Here is a 15,231-nt window from a genome sequence, read left to right as displayed (position 1 = left end):
GCTTGAGGCTAAGGATTTACATTTCATATATGTCAAGACTAATTTTACAAAAGAATACTCTGACAACAAAAGTTTTTATTGCTTCATATTTATAGTCAGCAAAAAAAAAAAAGAGACAGAGAGAGGATCTGTAACAAACGATAAAACAGCACAAACTTAAGTCTTATTTGAGGCATTCACCTCAGCCTCAATGGTTAGTCAACAAAGCTATTTGCTTAGCAAAAACGAATGGTTTAAGTACTCTGTATCCTTCCCTTTCTTATCAGAACAAAGAAAAAATTCATAGCATAGCACTTGAATAATAAAATAAAGGAGACTGTCTCCTTTCTATAGAAGACTTTCTTGATTTCTCTTTTAATCAAAACGGGGCAAGAAGAGACAAAAATTATTTTTCCATATTTCTCTTTTCAGTAAAATTTATATTTTCTAAATACATAATGCAAAGGATTTTGGGATAAGCAGGAAAGGTCAACTGAATGATGCTTTTTTCGATTTTTTTTTAACTTTTTTTATTATATAGTATAACATAAATACAAAGCAAAGAAATAAAAAAGCAACAGTTTTCAAAGCAATCTTCAAAAAAAGGTTACAGGATAGATCCCAGAGTTTGTCATGGGCTACCACACAATTCTCTCAGATTTTTCCTTCTAGCTACTCCAGAATATATGAGGCTAGAGGGCTTAAATACTTTTTTATCATCACAATCGACTTTTTCCCCTTCTTTTCTTGTGAACAAATAACACATATACACAAAAGTTAAAAATTTCCAAGCACAGCACCACAATTAGTTGTAGAACATATTTCAGACTTTGACATGGGTTACAATTTCACAATTTTAGGTTTTTACTTCTAGCTGCTCTAAAATATTAGAGACTAAAAGAGATATCAATTTAATAATTCAGCATTCATATTCATTTGTTAAGTCCTATCTTCTATGTATAATTCCACCATCACCTTTGATCTTTCCATACCTCTCTTTGGGGTTGTTTGGGCTATGGCATTTCTAAACTTTTGCTATTGGAAGGGTATGTCACTAAAATGGGGTAAGGAGATGAAACTATCTGATGTTCTGGAAAGGCTAGGCTAGGTTTCAGGACTTACCTGAACCAGGACCCATCTGGAGGTTGTAGGTTTCTAGCAAGTTACTCTAGTGCCTGGAACCCAGGTATTCTTTAGGATTGGCTGGAATGGTCCTGGTTGGGGGTTGGCAGCTTATGATAGGTAGCAAGGTCTACCTGAAGCTTGTTTAAGAGCAACCTCCAGAACAGCCTCTAGAATCTATTTGAACTTTCTCTGGAACTGATACTTTATTAATTGAATGATGTTTTCTCTAACGTAAACATGATAATGGTGGCTCTGGTGCTTAAATGGCAATCAGTTTTTAAATTATTTTATTACTGACTCTCGAAAAGATGGTCAAAGAAGCAATAGAGGTTACTTAAGTCTTTGTTAAATATATTTGGTTTCAGGATGCACGGGTAGTTAGTGTCAGAATTCTAGCCTGCCATGTGGGAGACCTGGGTTCAATTCCTTCCCGATCCACACACTCTATATAAAAAAAAAAAAATCAGCAAATGGTGCTGCAATAATGGGAAAAGAATGAAATGTGACCCTCCCCCGCTCCCCCCAATACAGCATACAAAAAATATATTTGACTTCTCCTACAGAAACTTCTAACAGTGGCAGAAACTAATGACAAGCAACTTGTTGTGAGTAATGAAATTGAATAAATACGTAATTCCATACTATGGAATCTTATGATACTTGAAACTCTTCAGGTGACTTTAGCTTATTCAAACAAAAAGTGTTGTGGCAAAGACTATTAATTATCCCCCTATATCCATTCTCGTTCTTCTTTTAGTAATATAGTCTTAGCTGAACACCTTGTCACCCAGCTAGAGACTACATTTCCTCAATACTAGGGGTGAGTTCTGACTAAAGGAATGAGTACAAATGACCTGTACAAATTCTGGATCACATCATTAAAAGGCAGCTGTCTGCTTTTTACTTCTTTTCTACCTCCTTCTCACTGGCAGGGAAATGGTAACAAGAGGAGCTGCCACTATGATCCTGGACAGGAAAGTCACAACTTAAGGATGGTAGCGCTAGCTACCCTTACTGTACTAGCCCTGTTTCACTTAAGATTGTAACATGAGAGAGAAATAAACTTTTATCTTATTTAAGCACTGTGTTTCTTATCTCTTTGTAACAAGAGTGCAGCCTTTAATAACTAATTTAAGGGCCAAGCCAACTCTACTATTGCCCTACATGACAGTCTCTTCTCTTATTCTGTAACCATATTAAAGGTTACCTATGCCAGGCACAATTAAAAGATTCCTTGACTTTGGAACAGCCAGAAGCCAGAAGACACTTTTTAGTCTAAGTACATCCAAATGTTTGCAGGAAGCAAGAAAGAGAATAAGCTGTATAAGACTGTGAACTCTTTAAATGTACACTGTGTTCTATTTATCTTTGAATCACTAGTGTTTATCAGGTGCTGGCATGTCATAGATGGTTTGTAGGATGAACGGAATAAGTATTAATAGCAAGCCTTATACTCTAGCCTCTTCTGGTAATGTATAAATCACAAAGTAATGATTTATTCAAGAAGAAAGGGAACTCTATTAGGTTATTAGTGGCAATTAGAAAAAAAAGTTTGAAAACCTGGAATGGGCTATGATCTAGCTAAGTAAGTATAATGAACATGGACTCTAGAGCCAGATAAACCTAGTTTCAGTACAGATTCTGCAACTTAGGGTGAAAAATTAACTTATTTCTGAGTCTCAGATTCTTCATGTAAAGTATGTGGCACCTGCAAAATATACTCACTCATTAAATGTTAGTTCTTCTTCCTGCTTTACAAAGCAATATGAATTTGAGGATTGAAGAGGGAAAAGGATGCAACTTGTTTGGTCTATGTATTCTAGTACGGCATATAATGAGGGCCTGAAGAACAAGTTAAAAAGTCATATTTTCTTAAAGATTAAAAGAAACAATCTAACAGCATGGTGGCAGGAATGTCAAGGTATAACAACGGAAAACTGGCATAAAACGAAAGAGAAAAACAAATCTTAAGGGCCAGGGAAAAGAGATAGTTGAGGTGATCAATACTAGGATATTCATAGCACTAATATGAGGGATTACTCTTTGAAATTTAAGGAAGATAAATTTAGGATAAATAAAAGGCAATATGACTCTATACAGCAGCTCAGGGAACGAACTCATTACTCCTCTGAATGGTACAGATAAGAAATCACAGTGGAGTGTAAGTCCATGTCTGGACATTTAATTTAACATGCCTTCTTAGTGGCAGTTAGACATATGGGACTAGAGTTTAGGGAATAGGTCTGAACAAGGAAGATAAATTTGGTAGTCACTATTTTACAGATCATCTGAAGCCACAGGAGAAGATGAGATGGTTCATGTACAAATATAAAGAAGAGATGAACTTCAATATTTAGTGGCCTGGTAGTAGAGAATGAACTGTAAAGGAGATTACATGGAGCCCTAGAAGGAAAGGAGAAAATTCAAACATGGTGTCTCACATGTTAAAGGAAAAAATGTTTTAAGAAGAAAGAGGTAGTAAAATGGATACTGTCAGCTGTTAAATGGAACGAGGTAGATAGATTTACATGTACTAACCTGAAAGGCTATCTATACTTTTGGCAATGAAGTTACAGACATTAGATTTGTGGTCAAAGAGATTTTTTCAAATCCTAGCTCTACCACTTGCTACTTGTGTGACTATGAGCAAGTTACTTAACTTCTTTGTGCTCTGCTTTCTTTATCTATAAAATGGAGATAATACTTCCTTATAAGATAAGTATACAGATTAAATTAGATAACCAAAAAAGCTCTTCGGCAAACATAAGTCTCAATAAATTTTGATAATGATGATGATGAGTCTAGTGAGGATTATGGCATTTTAAAAATGTAAAAACTTTTCCAGGTTAGCATGGTCCTAATCTTGCAAAAATACGACTTATATATTCTGGAAGAATATATATCAAATTGCTAACAATGGTTACTCATGGGGGGTGGAGAAGAGGACTATAATTTTTATTCTGTATACCTTATATTATTTGCATATTTTTCAATAAGCATGTGCTGCTTTTGTAATTTAAACCAGTAATATTTTAAAAATCACTTACCTGCCTTGTCTTTGTTTCTTTATTAACTTGGAACACTCAGATGCCTTTGCTTGACAGAATGTTCTTAAATGGATGTAGCACACTGACTTCTCAAAGAAGAGCTTCTGAATGTTAAACTGCAGTGAACTAGAAGAAACACTGAGGAAAAAAGAACTGACTTGGAGTAGGGCAGCTAAGTAGAAAAGTGTGGTGAGTTGCAAAACTGTAGATGAACAGAATGAAACATGACTAGTAAGAGATTCTAGATTAGATCAGTTCTGTAACCATGACATTGGAAGGGCAGTAAGGCCCTCGGGGGTGTTCTGCCATCAGAATGTCATCAGAATCTCTCAAGTTCTCCTCTTGCTCTATTCTCTTTCCCCTTGGTACCTTCTTCTCCTATTACTTCAAATATCATCTCTGTACAGGGGACTCCCAAACCTTTATTTCCAACTGGTATTTTTCTTCAAAGATCAAAATCCACATTTCAATTACTCACTGATCATCTTATCCTGGTTAACCTGCTAACACTTAAATTCAGTAAATCCAAATCAAATAATTATGTCCTTTACAAAATTCAATGTCTCTATTTCTCTGGATACATCACCAATCTTTCAGTCATATAGGTTGAAAATATTGGAAGTGGTAGAGACAGCATTTAAAAACTCAGGTCTGACTTCAAAGACTTTGTTCCTATCTTCATACTAGAAGTCTGAAGACTTCTATATATATCATCTTATTATTACAGATTCCTATGAGCTTGCTATACCTCAAAGATCAACAGAACTTTATCTCATTTCCTGAAGTATATAGATGACAAATTAGTGATTTACACTTGGTACATTTGATTTCACATTTAAAAAAATCAAAAACCCTCCATAAAATAAAATTCTAAGGAATGTCTAAAGAAATATTCACATCTTCTCAAAAAAATTTTCACAAAAAAATTAATTTTAAAAAGATATGACAGGGCCGTGGTGGCTCAGTAGGCAGAGTTCTCGCCTGCCATGCCGGAAACCCAGGTTAAATTCCCGATGCCTGCCCATGCCAAAAAAAAAAAAAAATATGACAGAGCTTGCCCATGCCAAAAAAAAGATATGACAGACATGTTGGAAATCAGTTTGGTGGTTCCTCAGAAAGTTGATAACAGAATTACCATATGACCTGGCAATCCCACTTGGTATATATGCAAAAGAACTGAAAGCAGACACTTGGACAGATATTTCTACACTAATGTTTATAGTAGCATTATTCACTACAGCCAAAAGGTAAAAGCAACCCAGGTGTCTATCAACACATGAATAAATAAACAAAATGTGGTACACACAAGCAAAAGTATATTATTATTCAGCCCTAAAAAAGAATGAAGTTCTCAAACATGCTGTAACATGGAACTTGAAAATGATGCTGAGTGAAATAAAGGGACAAATATTGTATGATTCTAATTATTTGAAATATCTAGAATAAGAAATTCCTAACAATTGAAAGTAGATTAAAGGTTACCAAGGGCTGGGGGATAAGGAGGAAATGGGGAGTTATTGCCTAATGTGTATGTAGCTTCTGTTTGGGGTACTTAAAAAGTTTTGTTAATGGATGGTAGTGATGGCAGAACTGTAACCAAGAAATTAAGAATTAACAAATGATTATGATTACTGAATCATTATATAGATGTTTTTTCTCTACATATTGTAGATCAGTCAAAAGTTAATACCGGAAATTAGGAAACTCAAGTAGTCTCAACCCTGTTTATACTTTTGTAATGGTCATTCTAGCTTAATCTCAGCCCTGTTAATACTTGATATTGTGTAACAATTCCATCTACCCTTGCGTGATTCCATAAAAACCCTGAACTCCTTAGACTTGGGGAGACAGATTTTTGGGTCCATAGGCCACTGATCTCCTGCTCGATGAGTAGCAATAAACTCTCTTTGAAATCCCAGTGTCATGGATTGGCTGTTACAGGTATAGGGCAAAGAATCCCATATTTGTTTGGTATACAACATCATGAATGTAATTAAAATCCCTGAATACACTTAAAAATGTATATTTATATATGTATAAAACAGTTCCCCATATATGTTACCACAATAAAATAAAATAAAAAAGGCAAAGAAAGAAAAAAGACAACAAATGATATCAAAAACTGAAACCGAATGTGGGAATTCTTGTTTTATTATACTACAGATAACATAATGGCCAAAAAACTGAATTTCAGAAAGCCAGATATCTCATTTTAAAAAGGGATAATCATGTTGTCTACTGAGGATACAGATGGCTCTGGACCTCTCACATAAAGTGTAATGTTTTATTAAACTCCAGGGTTGGGGGATGGAACGTGAGAGAACAAAATGATAAGAACTATCCTGGTTCATCATTGCCACTTTTGGGCCATTATTCCTTCAAACTTAATCAAAAAGCCTTCCCCAAGCCTTCAATTACACCACTGTCTTTCTTTAAAACTGCTACCTTCTGATAAACTAGGGACTCAAGAATTTTGGCTCTTCCTTTCACACATAGGGACTAAATAGCTTGGCATCATTCTAAAAGTGCTCCAGTCTTCAGTTTCTTGAATGCTTCAACCCCACTGACCTTCACCTCCATTAAGCAACCTACTTTCATGACTCATTATGAAGAGAGAAGATCTTAAATATCATTGTTACTCATTCACAATAACCCATTCTTTCAGCTCTCACATAACTCACTTCACAGAGACCTCAGCCTCAAACCCTCTTCTTATTCTCAGTTCATCAGATACCTTTTAGATTAACTTTTCTTATTTCAGTTTATACCTCCAAGTATATAATTCCAATCACTTTTATAGGCATTTTATGGCCACCATGCCATTCTTCTACTCTCTGATCTTTCAATCCTAGATTCAGTCACCCATCTGTTGTACTTCTATATAAAGAGAGTTGGAAAAATGACCTATAAACTTATAGATTGATATCACTAAAAATTCCAATTCTTTACTACCAGCCTCAGAAAATTCTGCAAATTATACTTCAGCAACTAGGTGATCTCACCTTGTATTTCACACACACACACACAAAGGACTATTACATAGTTTACTCCTTTAACTTCCCGCCACCAATGCCTCCTATCTATACATTTATTCTCATTTGCATCCATTTTTTTCTCTTGTTTCCTCTAGTCCTTAGAGGAATAGTAATTTCTCTTCTTGTTCAGTTAATTCTGTAACCTATGTGCTACATCTCCAGAGGCCAGCTGGTTGGCCTTCTTTCTTTCTTTCCTCTTATCTCCTTCCATTCTATCCTTCAAATATCTGACCACATAACTACTGTTAGGTAATGGGGACATAACAGTGAACAAAACAAGGCTCTTGCCCCCAACAGGGCTTACTTTTTTATTCAGGAGACAAAACAAATTTTTTAAAAAAACATATAATGTTAAGGTGATACGTGCTGAGGGGAAAAAAGAAAGCAAGGTTTCAGGAAAAAAAGTGATAGATGCTGCTCATATTTAGGATGGTCAGGAAAGACTTCTTTTGAAGGTGACATTTAAATAAAAACCTGAAAGCAAAAGGGGAGCCATGGAAACATTGAAAGGAAAACCACTCCAGTGAAATGGAACAGCAAATGCAAAGGCCCTGAAACAGGAATGCACCTGCGTGGTGGGAAGGGCATAAGAGAAGAGAGTGGTAGGAAAAAAAGATAAGAGCGATTGGCAGGGGCCAGATCAGGCACTGGTAAGTCATACTAGGGACTGAGGATTTTATTTTTAAAAAGCCACTGCAAAATCTTGAGGAGCCTGATATGACTAACTTTTAAATGATCCCTTTTAAAAGGATCACTCTGGCTATTGGGTAGAGAACTGACTGTAAAAAGGCATCAATCATTTCTTTTCACTCCTCTTATCTTTAAACACGTTCTCCTCTCTGTTGCTGTTACTCTTCAACATATACCCATGTTACCATTTCATTCATCCTAAAAAAAAAAAAAAAAATCAAAAAACCTCTCTAATCATCATTCCCTTCTGCACCCGCCAAACTTCATGAATATGTGGGTTATACTGTATTTATTCATTTCCTATTCATTCCTTGGCCAGTACAATCTACCCTCATTTCACTTAACTGCTCTCATAAATGTCAATAATTCCCATATCGCCAGACATAATTGATGTTTCTGAGTCTTCACATAACCAGATTTCTCACATATTTGGTACTGATGACTACTCCATCTTTCTTGAAACTGTCTTTTCTTAATGGCTTCTATGATATCACTCTTCTCTAATCTGTTTCCTTTGTCTAAGAGTGGTTTTGTCTCTTATCTCTCTCCTCTATGCCTATTCTTTAAAATACTAGTGTTTTCCAGGTTTCCCTCCTTATCTCTTTCAATCTGTACATGCTAACAAGGAAATGTTATCCATATGCAAGACATCAACAAAATCCACTATTCCCATATCAATAATCTTCACCTCAGAACTCTTTTTAGACTTCCAGATCTATATATTTGAAATCATCCACTGGATATTTTCACCTGTATGTCTCACAGATAATGAAACCTAATAACTAAAACTTAATTATACATTTTATTTCTTCATCCCCAAATCTGTACTTTCTTCATTCTTGATGTTCTAGTTTGCTAGCTGCTGGAATGCAATACACCAGAAACAGAATGGCTTTTAAAATGGGGAATTTAATAAGTTGCTAGTTTACAGTTCTAAGGACGAGAAAATGTCCCAGTTAAAACAAATCTATAGAAATGTCCAATCAAAGGCATCCATCCAGGGAAAGCTACCTTGATTCAAGAAGGCCGATGAAGTTCAGGGTTTCTCTCAAGTGAGAAGGCACATGGCGGACACAGTCAGGGTTTCTCTCTCAGCTGGAAGGGCAACATGGCAAACACGGACGGTGTCATCTGCTAGTTTTCTCTCCTGGCTTCTGGTTTCATGAAGCTCCCCAGGGGACATTTTCCTTCATCTCTAAAGGTTGCTGGCTCATGGACTCTCTGCTTCGTGGTGCTGCAGCATTCTCTTCTCTCTCTGAATCTCTCATTCTCCAAAATGTTTCCTTTTTTACAGGACTCCAGTAAACCAATCATGACCCACCCAAATGGGTGGAGACACATCTGCCCTAATTCAGCTTAAAACCACTTTTGATTGGGAGACATCTCCAGGGAGATGATCTAATTACAGATTCAAACATACAGTATCGAATAGGGATTATTCTGCCATTTTACAAAATGGGATTTTGATTAAAACATGGCTTTTCTAGGGTCATACATTCTTTCAAACCAGCATACTTGGTTTCAGTTATCAGAACCACCATCAATCTAGTCATCCATTCCAGATGCCAATCAAAGATCATCTAGAGTATAGATAATCTCTCTCAGAAGTGGCCTACATCTAGGTATAAACTGTTTTCCACTCTATGTCCTAAAAAAATATCTTAGATTTCTCCCTATTCAATCCCTAATGTTTAATTAAGGTCCTCATTTTGACTGCACACATTAAATGCCATTCATTTGTCCTTTTTTAAATCAAATATAAAACACATAACATATATCATACACATACACAACTATATCAAGTAGTTTGATGGTTGCCACTTATTTTTATATTCTGTGCTCTTAGAACATTGCTTAGCGTTAGTTATATTCTTGTTATATGTTTGCTGAGCTGAATTCCACATTGTTGCTATCTGATCTTTCATCCCAATGTGAGGAAGCCTTTTCTAAGGCAAATTTTTATCCTTCAGTAACTTTTGACTGAATAAGGATACAGTACAACTACTATGCCATACTTATTATGACTGGGCCCTAATCTACCTTTACTTCCTTTCTTGTTATTGTTTTTGGACATAGGGATCACTGTGTGTGTGGTACCTGGAATATAACATATGTTTATTCACTTCTGAGGGTTTTTTTTATATATTCCTCCTCTTGCTTGCAAGACCCTTCTCCCCTAATTTACTTACTCCTTTTAATCTGAGCCTAAGTATTGACTCACACCTAATTTATGACCTGATCTTCTCAGACTAAGTGAGATACATATTACAAAGACCTGTATTTTAGCACTAAGTATCAGTTGGAAATAACTAATCCTCTCTTCTATCTTCTTTCTTTATTGGAGAATTCCTTAAGAGCATAAACTGTTTGTTTATTTCAGTATTCACAAAAATCTCATCAAGACTCAGTACATGGCAGGCATACAATAAAATTTTTTAAATAAATCTATCAGGATATTTTGAATCTAACCAGTAAGAATAAGGTACAGTATGCATTTTTCCTCTCTCAATCTTTAACATCTGACAAAACATTAACTTTAAAAAATTAGTATGTTTGGAAGGAAAAATAAAACTGACTTTGCTCATAAATGATATGATTACTTATTTAGAAAGTCACAAAGAATCAACAGAAACTCCTGGAATTAATAAGCAATTACGGCAAGGTTGCATGATACAAAGTTAATATATAATACTCAATTACCTTCCTAATACCAGTAATGAAGAGTTGGAATTTGAAATTAAAAGAACAAAACATCATTTACATTGGCATAGAAATATAAATCTAATAAAAAATGCCAAGGTCTATATGAGGAAAACTATAAAACTGATGAAATAAATAAAAAAGATCTAAATAAGCAAAGGGATATTCCATATTCATGCATGGGAAGACAATATTAATAATATGTCAATTCTTCTCAACTCGATTATAGATTCAATGCAATGCCAATCAAAATCCCAGCAAGTTATTATACAGATTATGACAAAATGATTCCACAGTTTATTTGGAAACGTAAAAGACCCAGAATAGCCAACAACACTGAAGAAGAACATAGTTGAAAAACTGACACTAAACAACTTCAAGACTTACCATAAAGTTACAATATAATGGTATTGGTCAAAGAACAGACAAACAGATGGAACAGATTAGAGCTCAGAAATAGATTCACACAAAGCCAACTGATTTTGAAAAAGGAGCAAAAGTAATCTAATGGAGAAAGGATTATAATCTACTTTCTTGAACAATTTTTTCATTATAAAATATAACATATATACAAAGCAAAGAAAGAAAAAAGCAATAATTTTCAAAGCATACTTCAACAAGTAGTTACAGAACAGATTCCAGAAAATGTCATGAACTGCTGTTCCACCATCTCAGATTTTTCCTTCTAGCTGCTCTAAAATACTAGAGGCTAGAAGGAATCTTAATATAGTGATTCAGAAGCCATATTTATTTGCTAAATCCCATTTACTCTGTTATACCTACTCCTTCTCCTTTAATCCTTTCCTCACACTTATAGGGGTGTCCACACTAAAGGATAGGGAGGTGAAATTAATTGAGAATCTTGGAGAGGCTGATCTCTCTGAATTTCAGGATTTATCTGATCTAGGAACTCTCCGGGAATTATAGGTTCCAGGAAGGCAAATCTAGGGCATAAAACCCTTATAGAGTCTCAGTTTGAGCCCTAGGTGTTCTTAAGAGTCAACAGGAGTGATGCTGGTTGGGATTTAGCAAACCCTGCTAATTAGCACTATTTAACTAAAGCTGGCATAAGTGCATCCTCCAGAATAAAGAATAGCCTCCAGAATAGTATAGTCTATTTTTAATAAATGGTGCTGAAACAATTGTACATCGATGCACAAAAAAGTGAATTTAGACCTTTCACAAAAATTAACTCAAAATATATAAAAGACTTAAATGTAAAATGCAAAACTATGAAACTTCTAGAAGATAATATATAACAAAATTTAGGTAATCCTGAGTTTGGGGGCAACTTTTTAGAAGCAACACCAAAAGCAGGATTCATGAAAGAAAAAAAAAAACTGATAACCTGGACTTCATTAAAATTAAAAACTTCTGCTTTGCAAAAGACACTGCTCAGAAAATGAAAAGACAAGTCACAGTCTGGAAGAAAATATTTGCAAAACACAGCTGATAAAGGACTTGTATCCAAAATATACAAAGAACTGTTAAACTTAAAAACAACAACAAAAAACAAACACCACAATTACGAAAATGGGCAAAGATCTGAACAGACACTTCACCAAAAATATGCTGAGGGGAAACAAGCACATGAACAGAAATTCAACATTATATGTTATTAGGAAATTACACATTAAAACAACAATGAAATATCAGTATACATTTATTAGAATGGCTAAAATCCAAAACAAATGACAACACTAAATGATGGCAAGGATATGGGCAACAGAACTCTCACTTATTGCTGGTGGAATGCAAAATCATAAAGCGACCTTGGAAAATAATCTGGCAGTGTCTTAGAAAGCTAAACACAGGTTTGTCATGAGATCTAGCAACAATGTTAGATATTTACCCAAATGAGTTGAAAACATATGTTCATGCAAAAGCCTGTACACAAACATGTGCAGGTTTATTCCTAATTGCCCAAAACTGGAAAAAACCAAGATACCCTTCTATAGGTGAATGGATAAATAAACTGTGGTATATCCACATAATGGAATATATACAGCAATAAAAAGAAATGAGCTACAAAAAGACATAGAGGAATCTTAAATGCATACTGCTAAGTGAAAGAAGCCATTATGAAAAGGCTACATACCATGATTCCAACTATATGACATCCTGGAAAAAGGCAAAACTAGTGAGACAGTAAAAACATCAGTGACTGCCAAGGGTGATGGGTGAGATGGGGAGAGATGTGTAGATGGAGCACATGGCACTTCTAACTCAGTGATACTGTAATGGTAGATATATGACATTATGCATTTGTCAAAACCCATAGAGCCCATATAAACAGTGAACCCTAATGTAACTATAGACTTTAGTTACTAATTATGTATTAATATTGGTTGGTCACTTATAACAAATATGCCATACTAATGCAGGATATTAACAGGAGAAATGGTGTCTATTTTTTGTCTGTGTGGAGAGGGCATAATGGAACTCTGTACTTTGTGCTTAATTTTCTGTAAATCTGAAATTGTTCCCCAAAAATATGGTCTATTGATATTCTTAAAAAATATTTTGCTTTCCCTTCTTTGGGATAACTGCTGATATGGTTATCCCAAAGGCTTCTTCTATGAGAGATGAATGGATAAATTACAAGAATCTTCAGTTGCCTAACATTGGCCAGTGCAGAAAGGTGAGGATTAGACAAATTTCTGTTTCTGCCCTAATCTAAAAGAATCTCAATGCTTCTTTTCTCTTATTCCAGGTTTCCTAACCTTCATAGAACAAGTACAGGATTATCAAAACTATTTTTAATGAACCTAATGGAAAAGTAAGAAGAATAAAAGTGGAGAGTGGTCTTTGTTGTTGTTTTCAAAAAAGTGATTATGCTTTAAACTTAAACTGGAAAGGAAAAGAAATCCAAATTCTAAACTTCATTTCAATAATCTGAGAAATCTCCCTGTCACATCAAGCACCTGCTCTTTCTATCTACCCCTCATGGATATCTATAGCCCATAACTGACTACTCTTTACTTATATAACTGGAAGTGTTCTTTTGTAAACCAACAGACAAATCACAAAGAGTAATGACAGTTTCTGAGAAATGCAAAGAAGTATGTATAACAGCTAGTTTAATAGTAGATGTATCAATTAGAAAGGAGGAAGAGAACTGTGTAGTTCCTATATTTATGGAAGTATATTTCTTTTTCCATAATGTATGGCTAGCATATTTCTTAGACTTCAGAATTTGACAGGCCAGTATTTTTTTTTTCAATTGGGAGAACCAATATGCAGTTCTCCACTTTCATCTACCTGAGCAGGAATGATTTAACATAGCAGGCCTAGGCTGCTAACTTTAGAAGAGCAAGCTTACAAGGTTGGCCCTTGCCTGGCATCTGGGAACTTTACTTTTGAAACATTTCCTAAGTTGTAGGGTTATGCCTGCTGTCAGCCTGCTTCGACTGTACAATGAAGTTTATGGTGTACCTCTACTTTCTTCCTGAGAGCCTGGAATTTTGGTTCACAGCTGGTGGCTATGTGACCAGCCCTAATAAGATGCTGAACTCTGAGTCTCAGTCTTCCCTGGGTAGAAACATTGCACATATGTGACTGAATTTTTATTGCTTGAGGGAGGATGCACTCTGTATGACCCTCATGGGGGAAGACAGTACAAGAAGCCAACATATGGATTCCTCTAGACTCTGCCTAATGCTTTTTTTTTCCATTAATGATATGTCTGGGTATCCTTACTATGTCACTGTAGTAAATTTTAACCATGAATACACTATATGCTGAGTCTAATGAATACAAATCAGAATGTATACAAATCAGAGTGTATGGATGTTCCTGGGGATCTGACAAATTTTGTCAGAAAATGATGTTAAATAAGCAAACCAAAAACTCTAACATGGTTTCACAAAAGGGCATGGTACCAAAATTTTGCCCTTTATTCTGATGTCAAGGGAAACATGGAAACACATAGAAACATAACATCAGAATAAAGGGCAGAATTTTAAACTGAGTTAAGTTTAACATTACAAGAAGTTAACATTATCTTAACCTTATATTTCTCATTTTGCTGCATATCAGTGAAAACTCTGTCATGGACTAGTAATAGACGTGTTTGGGAATCATTACGCAAAATAATATTTGCCTGGATATGCCTCTTTATTTTGCTTTCTTTTGAAACTGAAAGCACTGAACAGAAATGTTAGGTGGACAGGGATAATTTTTTAAATCTGTAACTTTTAATAACAAATTTATTTTTAGGATACTTTAAGATTTGTATAGTCTTTCTGCCAGTCAGGCAAATAACAGTGCAAACAAACAAAAATATCCAAACCAACAAACTAGCTGAGACAGTGATGCTTCCTAATTTTCAGTGTCTTAAAACTAGTTGTTTTTACATTTATTTCATCCTTATACAAAAAGAGTGATGATTTAAAATGTTCTTCAAGGCTGCTTCTAACAATGTAAAAGTTTTCAACTGCAAAAAGACTCTCAAATTCCATTTATTAGCATAAAGAACAACTTTCAAAACCAGAACCACATACCTTTTGCTGTAGTTCTTTTACTGCAGAATCTCTATCCATGCATGCCTGCCGGAAGGCTTCATAAGCTTTATTGAGTTGCTCGCCAATGTTTTTGTCCATTCCTCTTCTTCCTGTAGCATTACTATAAAGGATGGAGTAAATGATAGGTCTGGA

At 35.0% G+C, this 15,231-nt stretch overlaps 1 protein-coding gene across 8 annotated transcripts in view; it reads right to left on the bottom strand.

Moving 5' to 3' along the window:
- TANK (TRAF family member associated NFKB activator) overlaps positions 1–15,231 on the bottom strand; it is a 119,400-nt gene that overhangs the window by 45,946 nt on the left and 58,223 nt on the right. For 5 of the 8 annotated variants that reach the window (XM_077153994.1, XM_077153993.1, XM_077154000.1 and 2 more), the window contains exon 2: positions 15,079–15,226. In XM_077153994.1, the coding sequence (XP_077010109.1) occupies positions 15,079–15,177 (99 nt within the window). In that variant the 5' untranslated portion in view covers positions 15,178–15,226. The remainder of the gene's footprint in view (positions 1–15,078; positions 15,227–15,231) is intronic. The other 3 variants (XM_077153998.1, XM_077153996.1, XM_077153999.1) reach the window with 1 other exon arrangement.

The sequence above is a fragment of the Tamandua tetradactyla genome, chromosome 3 (genome assembly GCF_023851605.1).
Source record: "Tamandua tetradactyla isolate mTamTet1 chromosome 3, mTamTet1.pri, whole genome shotgun sequence".
Lineage (NCBI taxonomy): Eukaryota > Metazoa > Chordata > Mammalia > Pilosa > Myrmecophagidae > Tamandua > Tamandua tetradactyla.
This window is presented reverse-complemented; position numbering and strand designations above follow the sequence as displayed.